Source organism: Mastigoproctus giganteus, chromosome 6, assembly GCF_048544385.1.
Source record: "Mastigoproctus giganteus isolate SK-2022 chromosome 6, ASM4854438v1, whole genome shotgun sequence".
Classification (NCBI taxonomy): domain Eukaryota; kingdom Metazoa; phylum Arthropoda; class Arachnida; order Uropygi; family Thelyphonidae; genus Mastigoproctus; species Mastigoproctus giganteus.
The window spans coordinates 3,064,536-3,081,962 of NC_143580.1; the positions used below are offsets into that span (position 1 = coordinate 3,064,536).

Below are 17,427 nucleotides of genomic sequence, written 5' to 3' on the forward strand. Positions count from 1 at the left end.
TATTTTGAGGAATCTTATCGTATATTATTTTTTCTGGAAATTGATTTAATTTCTTTTTATTAGATTATTAAATTTGCTAAGACAGATAGCTGAAAAGAAAACAGAAATAGATATGACAAGAATCGAAACAATTATTCACAACAAGAAATTGAGCATCTTGAATCAGGTAAAGGTTTTTCTCTTATTTTTGTTCTTATTCATTTGTTATTTTTTGGTGTATTACTCAAGAATCAATAGTATTTGTTAAATACGTTTTACCTCGGTTAGGAAAGGTTACTGGTAAACTATGTTAGGTATGCATGGAAGCACATACATTTTAATCATGTTAAGTCAACCCTGTCAAAAATTTCTGTTGGAGTTTTAAGAAAAATTAATGGAATTAACAATGAAAGCAAGACTATATTACAAATGGGAGGAAAAGAAAAAAGCTTGGAGCTGAGTAATATCCAGCCAGAAAGGTAAGAAAAGAAAGCAAACTTAAGATGGTATGGTCAGGTAAAATGGATGGAAGAAGAGAAATTTAACTAAACAGATTTTCAAAATAAAAATGAATAGTAAAATTTATAATCTAACTAAGAGAAAACTTGGTTAATCGTGTCAAGCAGCATTATAGAAAAGAGGGCTTATTCTGGCTAGGCTAAATATCTAACAAAATATGGTAGCATGGAGTAACATGATGATTGCCGGTCTTACGGTTTGTTTTATTATACTGATATATCTACTGAGTATAACAGATTTATGTTGTGTGTAACGTGTTTGGAATCACTTTTAGCCACAGTGCCAGAACATTTTTAAATATGGTTAACAGTGATGAACGTGTTTAGGTCATAAAATGTATTTCTTATATTTCTGGTGATATGTATGTATACAGGGTGTTCAGTTAAACATTTCAGAACTTCTAAGAGGGGTGGGGTACATCCTGACAACTCGAAATCATATAGCAATGTGGGATCGGAAATGCTTTCCTGAAGCGGTGTTGTACACAGAAGCACTATAAAGAAAAGAGACCGTAAGTGAGAAATCGTTTTAATAATACATGAAAAGAAGCAAAAGGTACATGGATTAAAGTAAGTGTTCGAAGTTTCTTCCACGGGCTACAATGCACGCCTCACATCTCCGACGCATGGACATCCGAACATTCTGGAATACTCCAGGCGAATTTCGAATTTCTTCGGCAGCTACTGCGATTCTTGCAACCAGCTCCTCAGCATTGTCAACATGGGTGTCATAAACTAGCGATTTCATATGACCCCAGAAATAAAAATCAAGACATGATAGGTCGGGTGACCGAGCAGGCCAATGCACGGGACCACCACGTCCGATCCACTGTTGACCAAATGTGACATCCAGGTAGTTACGAACATCTCCGCTATAATGGGCAGGGGCTCCATCGTGTTGGAACCACATTGTCTGTTGCGTCGATGCAGAAATCTGTTCATCTCTCAAAAGTTGTGGCAATACTTGCTGCAGAAAGATCAAGTAGATAGGTCCGGTTAGACGACACAATAACAGGTAAGGTCCGATGAGGTGATCTCCCATAATACCGGCCCATTCATTGACCGAAAATCGAATCTGTGCTGCACGACGTTGCACGACGACTTCTGTGTACAATACCGCTTCAGGAAAGCATTTCCGACCCCACATTGCTATATGATTTCGAGTTGTCAGGATGTACCCTACCCCTCTTAGAAGTTCTGAAACGTTTAACTGAAACACCCTGTGTATATATACATACTCTACCTCAAGTCTTCCACCACTGCAGATATTCAGCATCTTCAATTTCGGGTAGCATATTAAAATTGTGAGGCTGTCCATTTTGCAGTAGAGCATCGTGCTATTCAGCCTGTTCTGGAAATCAGTAAAGAGTCAACTACAAGCATTGAAACAACAAATCATCCTACTTAAGAATAATTCTGCACTCGGGAGTTATGCTTATCATTGCATAGGCACTTTACCATTTTTACAGAACAGCAAGAAGGGGCTGCTGTTTTTCTGATTACTAAAGTAAATCACCTGTTGTTTGTTATTTGGTTTTTAGGAGCATTAGCAACTAAGGCCATATTGCTCCGGGATATGTGGTGGTCATTCCCTGACCTTTCCGCACCCTCCGTATTTGGTGGTGACGGGCTCGAACCCTGGTCTAATCAAGAAGCGTGTGCTATGCGCTGCTGCTCCTTCCCACCTGGCTACAGAGGCACCTCGTAGTAAATCACCTGTCATGATCTGTAGCACAACATTATGAGTGGCGCATATAGGAAAATATACTGGCATGTACCCACTCTTAAATAGTGTATACTGTACTATAATTTTTTTTTAATTTGAAAATGAATTTGTTTCATGGTTCATCAGTGAATCTAGCATTGAAAACCATAAGTATAACTGTGCTCAAGATCTTTAGTAAATTTTTGTTTTTTTCCTGTGGCGGGCAAAAATTGTTATATTCTTGTTTCAAATTAGTTTTGTTATGGTGAACCCCTTTTGGCCTGCATGCCAGAGGGGTTCACTGTCACAGGTTGTTACATATAATTAAATCTCAGAAAACACCCAGAATTTTATTTTTATCTGGATGGCTAGCAATTCTTAATTATGTGTAATTTTCAAAAATGAGTTAAGTTGTCCTGTTTTGTGTTACTTATTAGTAATGTGGTACTACCCCCCCCAGACTGTCGTTTCAATGCTTGTAGCTACCTCCTGGATAAAACATTAACAACCCAGTGATGATTTAACCCAAGGTTGAACAACCTTTTTAAATAATGGGCCAAATAAAATGTCTGTGAGGTACACACGGGCAAACATTTTTTTTTTTTTTTTAGCTTTTCACAACTTTTAGGATTATTAAAAAGGTGTACACTTTTATCTTTTGATTATTCGCTAACATTTGCCATTGAAATGCACACTGCAGTCACATTCTGCAGAGCTGAGGTTCCGGGAACCACTACTGACTCCATGCAAGTCTATACCTGCTTGCCCACCATTTGGCAAACTGCTGCTTACTCGAGTGTCGTGAAATATGGCACAAATTCAAATGATTCCTAGACATCATGCAATCAAAATGTTAAAAACAATTTAATAACAGCAAATATAATAAAAATTACAATAAGCATTATTTTATGATATACAGTCTTTGGTGGGCCCTTTTTATATTTTGAAAACATGGGCCAGAGATTGCCCACCCCCGGTTTAACCCAGAAGGTGTGAATAGTAAGTTTGCTGTTTACTATTTGTTATTTACTAATATTTTTTTTACTTATAATTATATGCTCTTTCTCCTGCAGATGGAAAGCAATGCTCACTATGTTATTGCTACTCGTGTAATTACTCACTTCTTATATGGGGATGTGGTCGATGATGTGAGTAGATTTTTTTTTATAATATTGCATTTAACATTTTGAGAGTTTTTTTTTTTTTTTTCAATTTGTTGTTGAAATATTTATAATGCTTACATTTTTTTTTTAAAATGCCAGGTGATGAGATTCTCTTTTGCATGTCTAAGACTATTGGATTCTGTTAATATGCTGCATCACTATTAGTCTCTTTCAAGAAAATATTTAGAATTTTCAACCTGACTTTTTAAAAAAGGGAACTATTGGGACTTTTATTGGAAACATGAAGATTTCAGATCCAGATGAACTTTACTAATTTGAAACAAAAGTTGATATTTCAAAATTTCTATTTTATTTCTTTCTCTGTTGGTATAAGATATTTATAGAGAGATTTTGTTTGTTTAGCTAAATCTCGTATATCAAAAAAGGTATCATTAGCTCAGATACCATTAGCCCTTGACCTACTGATATCTGGGATTCAATCTTCTATTACCAAATCTATCATTATGTCTAACAGTCTTTTGTTAGATTAATCACACCACGCTACATTACATTATGCTACACTATAGGTTATTGATTGTTATATATGGGGCAATATCAAATGCATGATTCAACCATTGAAGTAAACACTCAACATGAATTTCAGCAGCTTTTTCAGGATGCAGTTAATATATATATATAAACATATATGATAGATGCATTGATGGCAGCTTCTTTAGGATGCATTGATAGGGTTAGAAATGCAACACACATTTTAAAGATGTGTGAGGCTAGATTTTAAAATTAAAAATATCCATGAGTTGCTGCAAACAGCAGTCATGTTGAACATTTATTCAGAATAATAATTCTTTAATTACATAACACTGGGTTTTGCTGAGACCTGCACCATCTGCAGAATGGAAAGAGTGCTGCATACATGTCATTGAGCCGACCGGGCTAGCCAGGTGGGTAAAGTGCCTGCCTGGCAATTCAAAGGTCGCGGATTTGAATCCCGCCTCGGGCTTGGATCAAAGTACTGCAAAAACCTTGGGAGGTGCATTATGGCCACAGAAGCCGATGCGCCAACAACTACCAAAAAAAAAAAAAAAAAAAAGTCATTGAGATTAAAAAGACATGTGGATCAGTCTTTTATTGTTGAAGGGACAAAAAATTTTACTATACAGTTAGGAATAAGTGAAGTGGCATCTTTACTTTGATGAAGAAACAGAGACTGTAAGTGAGGCTGAAATTGAATACTGGTATCATTTAATTCTGATTACGTTTGTTTAAAAACTAAAATAAATTAAAAGACTTATCATGCTTATTCATTATATCACTAGTAAAAGTAACCATTTTTATTATTTATAGTTAACAGTATATAAACAAATTAGTTAATGTATGCAAGTGTGTTGCATCTCAGGTGCACTCGATTTGTTTTTTTTAATTAAATAATTTTTTTTCTGTTTTCTCTGATTAATAGAAATGAAAAGTAAATATAGTTATCTCTCAATTAATTACTAAGATAATAACTTTATAGAACACTTAATAAAATTCTATAGGTTGACATCCTCTAAACTTAGCCATTCAGTTTAATTACTCTCCATTGGATTATTCTTTTCTCTCTGTATATATGTTTTCAAGCGACATCACGTCGCTTGTAATCATAGACTGTCGAAAATTAACCGTACTGCATTAAAACTATGTTTAGTCTATGAATTTATTGTTTTCCTTACAAATCATATGGGAAAAAAGAAATAATGATTGCCAAATTTCTGTTTTTCTGATTTTAATGAAATTTGGTTGACTTCACAAATATTTTTAATAAGCCCAAATACAAAATTTCGTGAAAATTTGTCCAGTAGGAGTGGTGAAGACGATAGGCATATATATGTATATTTTTTTTTTTTTTATGAAAACCCCAAACATGAAAGGTATCAAAACCTATAGTACTTTGTACCGTGCATGGGTTGAAGGAGAAGTATGGGGGGGGGATATCGGAAACTTTGCTCTAGAGACTAAACATAGGTTTCACCACTTCAAGCCTCCAATAAGCAAAGTGGTGGTATTTCACCGGTTGATGAAAGTCATCTACCACCTAAAATATATGAACATGCCTTAAAATTTTATAAAATATATGTATTTATATGATTATTTTTATTTTGTTGATTTCTTTTAATCAGTAAAATAATTGAATTAATTACTTTTTTTGCAAGGTAAGATGCCTCCCAGAAAGCAGTTAATAATATTTTTTGATATTTGTTATGTAAATTACATGATTTTTGTATATTGTACTTTTAATATTTTATGGATATTTCAGGTTATTTTGAAATTATAAAAAATTCAATTTTTTTTTTCATTTATTGTTTCAAATGCACATTTTAAAATTTACAGGAAGGCATACAAAAACCGTAGAGTGGGCCTGACCATATAAATAAAAATATAATCCATTCTATGCTTTTCTGATAAAACATTCAATATTGGCCTCTTACATTAACATTTGGACTTGCTGTGATGTATATGTGTAGTTTAAACCTCTGCTAAGCACAATCTGCTTGTGTTATACCAGTGCTCACAGCCCTTAAAGAGCTGAATATTTCCGCTGATTATTCATTATTATTGATTTGTATAAAGTAATTTAAATGCTGTTCTGGCATGGACAGCCTAAATTTGTTTTTATTACATTCGTCTTGCTCTTTATTACAGGAAACTTCATACAGTATATACAGTTTCTTGTGAATAAGGGAACGTTGATACAATGGACATCAGGTTTCCTAAAATAAAAAATCTGTTAATATATTAGCCCCTTTCAAACATCCCTTTACTAAAAACCATGAATTAATTCCATTCTCAATGACTGGATGTTAAACTGAAGTTTAACATCCAGTCATTGAGAATGTTGAATTCAGTATTCACAAAGTCTCTGTTGCCAGATAAAAATAATGTGTCTAAATGTTGTCAGTGATTTCTATTTCCTCTACCACAAGCTTTTCCAGCTTATTTCCTTTTGGTCATCTGAGAGTATCATACTTCAGCGCACAAATTCAGCACTGTCTGTATTATTCAAAAATTAATTATTTTTAAATTTTAATTCCACTCACCATTAAAGTTCTTTTTTTTTTTTTTTTTTTGTTACTCTGTACTGATGCAGTGGTAAGTATATTTAGCTCTAAGCAACTTCATATCAAGATGTTTTTCTTACATCAGTCTGTCACTGATGAATTTCTATTTGGTGGAGTCATGGAAGATGAAGTTAACATGAAAAATAAAGTTTAGCAGGCTATATAAAGGATGCAAAGGATCTATGGCAAAGGATGCAAAGGAAAAACAGCAAAGACTTCTTTATTTATATAAACCCTAGAGAGAAGGGGATGAATCAGGTTGGTCGACTTGATATCGATGATTCGACTGTTGATGATCTGCTCAGATAGCTGACAAACTGAACAGGTATTTTGAATCTACATTCACACATAGGAATTCTGTGTGGAGGACAGAAGCGTATTAAATTCTAACTGGGAGTTTAACTTGTTGAAGTTAAACATAAGAAAGGCACCTGGGGTGGATGCGATCTATCCAGATATATTAAAAGAGGTAGCAAAAGAAGTAAGCAAACCCTTAGCCATAATGATGAGAACATTCTTGGACTCAGGGGAGGTCCCCATGGACTGGAGATGTGCAAATGTATCCCCAATTCATACGTATTTCCTGAAAATTAGTCTACAGAAGTTCAAGTCTAATGTCAACAAATATCTTCTTTCGTCTTCTCAACCTCCAACCCAAACACTGTACTAAGTACTATAGGTTCTAATACAAAAAATAAAAAAAATAAAATAAAGGAGGACCTGTCAGTTTAACTTCTGTTCCCAGGAAAATAATGGAGTTAAAGAAGCATTGCAGGATCATCTTGACAAGACTGCAATAATAATTCGGATGCATCATGGGTTTGTTAAGGGGAAGCCTTCTCTAAGTAATTTGATTGGATACTGGGATGTGGTCACAAAGGAACTGGATGCAAAAATAATTTTGATATCATATACTTCGATTTCAGGAAAGCTTTTGATATTGTTGCACATGGAAGACTAATGTAAAAATAGGAGCAATATGACATTAAGGGTAAGTTGCTACAATAGATAAAAGGATGGTTGAGTGGGAGAAGACAGAGTGTGGTAATCGATGGACTCTGCTCTTCATGGACTGATGATATTTGTGGAGTCCCCCAGTGTTCAAAGTTGGGTCCATTTTTAAAAATTTTTTTTTTCTGTATTTTATCAGTGATATTGACAAAGGTATGTCAAAGTTTGCAGACAATATGAAGGTTGGCAGGGTTTTAAATGACAGTACATTACTGCAATAGGATATAGAAAAGTTGAGCAGATGGGCTGAGAGGTGGCAACTGAAGTTTAACATTTACAAATGTAAACTACTGTATATGGGTAGCAGTAACCCCCAGACTAATGTACCAACTGTGTGGTACATTCAGGCAGTGGAGAATGAAAAATACCTGGGGATAAGTGTGTATTCAGATATGAAGTTTTCTGAGCAGTGCAGACAGGCTGCAAGGGTAGCTCATGGTGTCTTGTCAGTGATATACAGGAATTTTGCTAGCAGGGATAAGGAGGTGATTATTCCCTTGTATAAGACAATGGTAAGGCCACACCTTGAGTAGTGCATACAAGTCTGGAGGCCTCATTATATTGATAATGGATTGCTCCATTATACACTTCAAACAGATCACCTCAAAGGTGATCTGTTTGAGGTGTATAAGGCCTTGAATGGTTTGACCAAGATCAGTGCTGATGGGGAATCTTCCTTTTGCTCAGATTGTTCACCTGAGGGTACATGAATTCAAATTTAGAAAAGGCAGTCATAGAGTAGATGTTAGGAAGTTTTTCTTTAGCCAGCAGGTGGTTGATTGATGGAACAAACTTCCATCTGTTGTGGCGTAGTGAATGGATGGGTGAAGTGGGAAGTTTTTCTTGTTTTTGGCTGATGCTATATAAGCTTGCTTTCTTGCATCATATGCCTCTACTAATGCTAATGTCAGATTACAAGGGTTGAAGTTAGATTAGATTGCAGGAAGTTTTATTTTAGCCAGCAAGTTGTTGATTGCTGAAGTTGCTCTGGCTTGTAGTTAAGACTGACAGAATAAATTCAAAGATAAACTGGATAGTTACCAGTGTGAGGAGGGAACATATAATTTGTATTTTCTTATCATCTTGGTTTTTTTTTTTTTTTTTTGCCAGTGCATTAAAAGCCTGTGGCTTCCTTGCATTATATGGTGAATACTATTACTATTACAGGCAGCTCCTGTATAACACGGTACTTCTGCAATGCGGGTTCGCTCTAACAAAAATTCTTGAGGATGTGGATGGGGAGAAAGAGTGGTTAACCTCACCTATTTTTTACCTCACCCTATACCATTTGCTTGTTCACATTATTTTTTACCATATTTTTCCTGCAAATTACATTTGTACTATTAATTGTTTATTTTCTTTTTCCACAGTCCCATTTCTTCCTATTGGCTTGTTAATTATGCTATTAATAATTTTAATTCATAATCATACTTAGATTTTAACATTCTTTCACCTATTTCATTTCTATCTCATTTCTTTTTTCTACTATCCTTTACACCCTTTTAGTTCAGGGCACTATGTGTACTTCTCATATCCATCTTTGCAGACCCTGTATTAATGTTCCTTTACTGCTGCCCTGCATGTTTTGGAGCATTTTTATAATTTTACTACTGTGTGTATGTGTATGTGTGTGTATGTTTGAATAATGTTTAAAATAGTTGGAAACAATCTTTCATAATAAAAATAAAATAAAAAAATTAAAAATGTGCAGCAAAAAGCATATTCCTCTACATGATGCTTGAAATATAACCATAAAAATAAATTAGAATAAGAATTAAAAATAATGCCAGCAGCATGGCAAGACAAGATCAAAAATAGTCGAAATTAAACATGACGATCAAACTAACAGGGAGGGAAGAGAGGGGTAACAAGAGTAAAACTATTGCAGCAGAAACTCTAAGATAATTTAGAACATCTAAATGTAAAGATTAAATAATAATTCAATAAATTTTGAAAGCCAATTAAATATAAATTTAATAGTGCCCCCTCCGACGGGCACCAGGTCCAAATTTATGTGAAATATCACCAACAGAGATGTAAACCACTACAATAAAATAAAACAAAATTAAACCAAAAATAGACTGACCATTACGCCCCATCTCAACAAAGGACCACATGGCCAATAATGGTCAGGGAATCGCCGCATTTCGATCGCTAGACAAATCACCGCAAAGGCAAAAGATCAGTCTTCCACCCGATCCCAAGATCGAACCACCAATGCAGAGGACTTGAATAGCACTGGTCTTGATGCAGTGAAAATTAAAAAATAGAACAGATACGAGCACTCCAATGCAAAGCCACACTACTGACAAAAGTAATCTTAACCAGATTATATAGACGAATAATGAACTATGGATGGCAGCACAGGTGTAGCGTTAGCAGTTTGCCCACTACTGTCGTGTGATATAATTATACATATATTTGAATAACGTTTAAAATAGTTGGAAACTGAATCTTTCGTAATAAAAATAAAATAAAAATTTGTCTAGCGATCGAAATGCAGTGATTCCCTGACCATTATTGGCCTTGTGATCCTCTGTTGAGATGGGGTGTAATGGTCAGTCTATTTTTGTTTTATTTTATTGTAGTGGTTTACATCTCTGTTGGTGATATTTCACATAAATTTGGACCTGGTGCCCGTCAGAGGGGGCCCCGTTAAATTTCTATATAATTGGCTTTCGAAATTTAATGAATTATTATTTTATTTTACATTTGATGTTCTAAATTATCTTAGAGTTTCTGCTGCAATATTTTTACTCTTGTTACCCCTCTCTTCCCTCCTTGTTAGTTTGATCATTATGTTTAATTTTGATTATTTTCGCTCTTGTCTTGCCATGCTGCTAGCATTATTTTTAATTCTTATTCTAATTTATTTTTATGGTTATATACACACACACCCACACACACAGGCAACACCTGGATAACACGGTTTCACTCTAACATGATTGGTAAATTGCAGCAATCCTTGCACAACACAGTACTTATATAATACGATTTCATTCTAACACAGTTAGAGAACTGTGGCAAATTTCGCATAACATGGTATTTTTGAGCTTTTGTGTGGAGAAAACCCCGTATTATGTTAGATGTAATTTTTCAATATTTCCATTCTTTTTGTGAATCCCCACTGTTGACTCGCTAGTTGTTATGCAAAAAATTTATTGGAAAATTCCTGTATTTTATTTTGTTGGGAAATCCCCATATCAAAAACTTCTTGAGATAAGTGATATAAACTCTGCATTGGCATTTTCAGTGGACAACAAATGACGTAGCTGTTTGAAAAAAGTGGTAATTTCCTAACCACTGTGTCTCAGAAAAGAGTAAACAGTTAGCATTCAGAAAAGTATGAAAAACATTTTAGGGATTTATATATGAAAGGACTATGAGAAGATTGTCAACCATGTGCTTACTAGATTTTAAAAAAAAAAACTAGGTTGTAACATAGCTAGCATGTAGGTTCATTTTCTCTACTGTCACTTTATTTTAATACTTTCACTAACAGTTAGAGGAAAAAAAGATACCAGGAAATGAATGAGGCAATGATAATAGACTGTTGTTGATGGGAATTCATATGATGTGCACAAGTATTCAATAAAATACAAACTGCATGAAAAAAAAAAAAAAAACTGTTGAACCACTAAAATGAAGTATTGATTTGAGATGGCTGAGTGTCAGTAGTAGTAGTGGCATGTGATGCAAGAAAGCAACTTATGCAGCATCAGTCAAAAAAAAAAAAAAAAAAAAATTCACACAACCATTCCCTCTAAATGTTTGTCCAATTCCTCCTTAAATTTATTTAACCTATCAACTTTCACGACAGATGGAAGTTTGTTCCGGCAATTAATTACCCACTGGCTAAAGGAAAATTTCCGCACATCTATTCTACATCTGTCTTTCCTCAATTTGAATTTATGCCCCCTTAGGTTCATAATCTGAACAATTGGAAGAATCCCATACAGAATTCAGTGTGCTCAACCCATTCAAGGCCTTATACATCTCGATCAGATTACCTCGCAGGTGCCTAGTCTCCAGTCGCTGCAATTTGCAGAACTTATGCCTCTCTTGGTAAGAGGATCCCTTCATTCCCCTCACCAATCTTGTTGCCCTTCTCTGTACATGCTCAAGCAGATCTACATCCTTCCTAAAATGAGGTCTCCAGACCTGTATGCAGTACTCAAGGCATGACCTGACCATTACCTTATACAGAGGAACAATCACCTCCTTTTCTGTGCTAGCAAAATTCCTGTATATCATTGACAAAACCCCATAACCTGCCCCGGCAGCCTGTCTGCATTTCTCAGAAAACTTCATATCTGATTGCACAATTACTCCCAGGTGTTTTTCATTTTCTACCACCTTAAGTGGTAATTTCCTAACCACCGTGTCTCAGAAAAGAGTAAACAGTTAGCATTCAGAAAAGTATGAAAAACATTTTAGGGATTTATATATGAAAGGACTATGAGAAGATTGTCAACCATGTGCTTACTAGATTTTAAAAAAAAAAACTAGGTTGTAACATAGCTAGCATGTAGGTTCATTTTCTCTACTGTCACTTTATTTTAATACTTTCACTAACAGTTAGAGGAAAAAAAGATACCAGGAAATGAATGAGGCAATGATAATAGACTGTTGTTGATGGGAATTCATATGATGTGCACAAGTATTCAATAAAATACAAACTGCATGAAAAAAAAAAAAAAACTGTTGAACCACTAAAATGAAGTATTGATTTGAGATGGCTGAGTGTCAGTAGTAGTAGTGGCATGTGATGCAAGAAAGCAACTTATGCAGCATCAGTCAAAAAAAAAAAAAAAAAAAATTCACACAACCATTCCCTCTAAATGTTTGTCCAATTCCTCCTTAAATTTATTTAACCTATCAACTTTCACGACAGATGGAAGTTTGTTCCGGCAATTAATTACCCACTGGCTAAAGGAAAATTTCCGCACATCTATTCTACATCTGTCTTTCCTCAATTTGAATTTATGCCCCCTTAGGTTCATAATCTGAACAATTGGAAGAATCCCATACAGAATTCAGTGTGCTCAACCCATTCAAGGCCTTATACATCTCGATCAGATTACCTCGCAGGTGCCTAGTCTCCAGTCGCTGCAATTTGCAGAACTTATGCCTCTCTTGGTAAGAGGATCCCTTCATTCCCCTCACCAATCTTGTTGCCCTTCTCTGTACATGCTCAAGCAGATCTACATCCTTCCTAAAATGAGGTCAGTAGTAGTAGTTTTCATTTTCTGTTGGTACATTCCTCTGGGGTTGGCGCCTCCGTAGCCAGGTAGGCAGGAGCAGCAGTGCGTAGCACACGCTTCTTGATCAGACCGGGGTTCGAGCCCATGACCACGAAATACGGAGGATGCGGAAAGGTCAGAGAATGATCACCGCATATCCCCAGAGCAATATGGCCTTAGTTGCTAATGCTCCTAAAAACCAAACAACAAACAAACCTCTGGGGTTACTTCTACCCATATGCAATACTTTGCATTTGTCAATGTTAAACTTCAGTTGCCACTTCTCAACCCATCTTCCCAAATTTTCTAGATCTTGTTGCGGTAGCACACTGCCATTACTGTCATTAACAACCCTGCCAACCTTTGTATCATCTGCAAACTTCACTAAGCCTGATATACCTTCATCAACATCATTGATAAATATACAAAACAACGGTGTACCCAGCACCGAACCCTGTTGGACTCCACTAATAACATTAGTCCACAAAGAGCAGTGCCAATTGTTTACCACCCTCTGTCTTTTCCCATTCAACCATCCTTTTATCCATTGTAGCAATTTACTCTTAATACCATTCTGCTCAAATTTCTACAGTAGTCTTCCATGCGCAACAGTGTCAAAAGCTTTCCTGAAGTCCAAGTATATGATATCAAAATTATTTTTTGCATCCAGTTCCATTTGTAACCACATCATAATATCCAATCAGATTTGTCAGACAAGACTTTCCCTTAACAAACCCATGCTGTGTCTGAATTATTGCTGTAGTCTTGTCTAGATGATCCTACAATGAATCTTTAACCAGTGACTCCATTATTTTGCCTGAAACTTCTGTTTCAGGCAAATCCTCCCTGTTACTTGTGTCACTTTTCGATCCACCTTTGTGAATTGGAGATACATTTGCACGTCTCCAGTCCGTGGGGACCACCCCTGAGTCCAAGGATGCTCTCATAATTATGGCTGAGTACATTGTGCACATGACCTATTGTTCTTAATACTGTGTATTGAAAACGTGTGTGTGTGTCAGTCAGGCAGTTACTTATTAGAATCAGTACCTGAAAATGGTATGGTACGGATTCATATGTTTGCCTTGAAAAAAAAAAAGAACAGAAATTATTGCTAAAAACATGTATAGCAGTATTATCCATACTTCTTGTCTGTCATAAAGCCAGAAACTACTAAATTCTGAAGTTTCTACTTAATAATATTTCCTTCATTTTATTTCTAGTTGGAACAGAGAATGCAGAAACTTCCCATAGTTGCATTATTATCTGAAACAGAGCCAGATTTTTGGTATAATCTTATAAAGGTTTACTTAGTAGATGGGCATCATGTGGTGGTAAGTGTTTTTATAATATATGCCTTTTATAAAATGCTTTAATTGCAACGTTAATAGGGGAAAACAAACTATTGTGATCTAGACATATTATTGAACTAAAAGTTAAAATTTTCAAAATATTTTTCTGATCATTAATTGAACCCTGCATTAATACACTTTAATGATATAGAACTCCGTAAAAGGACAGAAATGAATGTTGTGTCCGTGTCCATGGGTATGTGCGTGCATTTATTGTTCAGCATTGGTAGAATGCAAGACCAGTGGGTGCCAGCAGAATCATATCCTGTGCCACTGAAAGACCAATTACAGAATATCTGAAAATTCCACCTTTGGACATTCAGAAAAACTGAAGATCAGCAAATCCTGCCCCAGAAGGAGCTTGACGGGGGAGAATATAAAGAAAAAATTATAAAACTGTAAAAGCTGAAAGAGAAATTAAAATAAGAAAAAAAAAAAAAAAAGAAAAAAAAAAAAAGATGATGTATACAGGGTGTCTCAAAGATATTGGTACAAACGTTTAGGGGAGGTAGGTAACATCTAAAGGAATGTGAATCGCATAGGAACCCATAACCGGAAATGTCACGGGAAAGTAGTAGCAGAGACACAAGAAGCAGAAATGACACAAGACGGTAATTAGTGGCAAACATTTATTTGACATAATATTAACAATGGAGTACGAGATGGATGCATTTCATGATGTTACAACAGATGCTCGAAGGTTCCACCATGAGACACGATGCATGCGTGACACCGGCACAGCATGGATTGGCGGACACGGTCGAACACACCTGGAGTTTCTTTGACAGTAGCAGCAGCGCAGACAAGTCTCGCCACGAGATCCATTTCTGTCTCCACAGGCGATTCGTACACGATAGATTTGAGGGGCCCCCACAGAAAGAAATCAAGGCTCGATAAATCAGGTGAGCGTGGGGGCCAGGCAACGGGTCCACCACTGCCAATCCATCTACGCCCAAAACGCCTTTTCAAATGGTCACAAACACATCTTCCATAATGGGCAGGCGCCCCATCATGTTGAAACCAAATGTTGCGTCTCACATTTGCTGGAACATCGTCAAGTAACCCTGGTAGAACTTGTTCAAGAAAGATTCGATATTTAGCAGAGTTCATAGAGGATGGCAACAGGTATGGGCCGACTAAGCAGTCACTGACCATACCTGCCCACACATTTATTGCGAAGCGATGTTGTGCTGCATGGGGGCACACACACACACACTGTGTGGGCCCTCTGTTAATCCACACACTGGGTGCATGTCTGCCAGCTCACAGTTCATATATCGATGCATGCTCTTCGTGCTGCGACTACTGCTTGAATGAGTAAACCAGAAATTTTCCCTCTCGTGAACTGATGAACAGCGCTGTGTACCAACTTATGGTGACGTTTCCGGTTATGGGTTGCTATGCGATTCACATTCCTTTAGATGTTACCTACCTCCCCTAAATGTTTGTACCAATATTTTTGGGACACCCTGTATATAAAACCACAGTGTTCGTACAAAATATCGAACTCCTTATCAAATCGTAATGTACTCTTGGAACAGGTGGCACAAATAGTACATAATACAAATAATATAGTCAGTGCATAGTCTTCATACAGTCAGTGTAACTGTTCATCTCAGTAACCCTAAAACTGGATATATTCTTGCCATGTATAGACCATATCCAAAAATTTCTTCATACAACATGTCCGCCCCACCTTTTCTTACTACTGAATACGCCATGAATCGTCAAACAAAAAAAACAAACTTATCTGTGAAAGGATCTAAACTTCCCAAACACTTCCTTGTTTTTCACAAATATACAGGTCTCAGTTCCAATCTGAATTATGTCCATTCCCACTTATTCTGCTAAACTCCAATTACTTTTTCTGACAGAATCCTAATTATCAGTGGATTCAACCACTGTTCATTCTCAGTTGTCCTAACTATTTGCTGTATGATTCTTTTGTTTCAAAGATGGACTTTTGCATAAATCTCTCTAATATTCCCTGTCAGAGAATTAATAATTTCGAATCTCCTCTTTTTGATCTTCTCTGACTTAAAATGTCTGTCTGTCTGTCTACAGCATTCTGTCAAATTCATTTGTTGCCTCTATCAGTCTCCCAGTTCCACTAATCACTTGGACTCTTTGATGTTCAATCTTTGAAACTTGACCTTCTCCAGTCCAGCTTTCCTAACAGTGAGGTAATTTTCCTTGGTGATTTTAATGTTCACAACTCCAGCTGGCTTCTATTTTCTAGACACATGGACCCAGCTGGTAGAGATGCTGAAGCTTTTGCAACTACTAATGACCTCGCACAGTGTTCATTTACCTACCAGAATACTAGCCAATCCTAAACACATAGCTAATACCCTTGATCTTTTTCTCTCAAACAACCCTTCTAAGTACAAAGTCAAGGTAAGTAACCCTCTAGATACCTCAGATCAAAACTTGGTGATGGTCTCTTCTTCAATTGAGGCATTCTTTCTTGTGTATGTTTTCAACCTCACGTTGTTTGGTATTACAAGACTGGAAAATGGGGTGATCTGGCAGATTTATTTTCTTCTTTTCCTTGGCCTTTTAACTTATCCACTAATGCTAGTGTTCCCCCAAGGTTTGGTTCTTTCTCCCACTCTTTTTATTTTGTATATTAATGATCTTCCATTGACTAGAAATCCTATCCATAGTTTTGCTGAAGATAGCAAATTGTATTGCACTGTCCAATTTAAATAACCATGCCCTGGACAAACAGCTTCAACTTCTCAAATATCTACTACCAATTCCTTAAATACTAGGAATTAAATACACTTGAATTCCAGGAAATTCTCCATTGGGGCAAAGGTAACTTAGTTGATTTATCTCCAATCTACGAATTCTTGGGTTGTCAAATAGATATAGTATCGCGATTAGGTTATTTGCGATACTATATCTATGCAAAATCACAGATACTAAAAAATCTACGAATATCAATGTTGTGTTCCCCAAGGTCCGGTTCTTTCTCCCACTCTTTTCCTCCTGTATATTAATGATCTTCTCGTGTTGACTTGAAATCCTATCCACAGTTTTGCTGATGACAGTACATTGTATTCCACCTTCCAGTTTTGGCGTCTCCGTAGCCAGGTGGGAAGGAGCAGCAGTGCGTATCACATGCTTCTTGATTAGACCGGGGTTCGAGCCCGTCACCACCAAATACGGAGGATGCGGGAAGGTCAGGGAATAACCACCGCATATCCCGGAGCAATATGGCCTTAGTTGCTAATGCTCCAAAAACCAAATAACTAACTAACTAACCTTCCAGTTTGTGAAACCTTGCCCTGCACAAACAGCTTCAACTTCTTGAATATCCATTTCTAATTCCCTAAATACTGATCTGGAACATAGATAACTTAGTTGATTTCAATCCTTCTATAACTCAGTCCTG

At 36.2% G+C, this 17,427-nt stretch overlaps 1 protein-coding gene across 2 annotated transcripts in view; it reads left to right on the top strand.

Annotated features, from left to right (window-relative positions):
* The window catches only part of LOC150083805 (uncharacterized protein C05D11.1-like), a 282,398-nt gene that overhangs the window by 105,135 nt on the left and 159,836 nt on the right, over window positions 1–17,427 (top strand). For both annotated transcript variants that reach the window (XM_090375794.1, XM_090375795.1), the window contains 3 exons: window positions 64–166; window positions 3,276–3,350; window positions 13,899–14,009. In XM_090375794.1, the coding sequence (XP_090231920.1) occupies window positions 64–166; window positions 3,276–3,350; window positions 13,899–14,009 (289 nt within the window). The remainder of the gene's footprint in view (window positions 1–63; window positions 167–3,275; window positions 3,351–13,898; window positions 14,010–17,427) is intronic.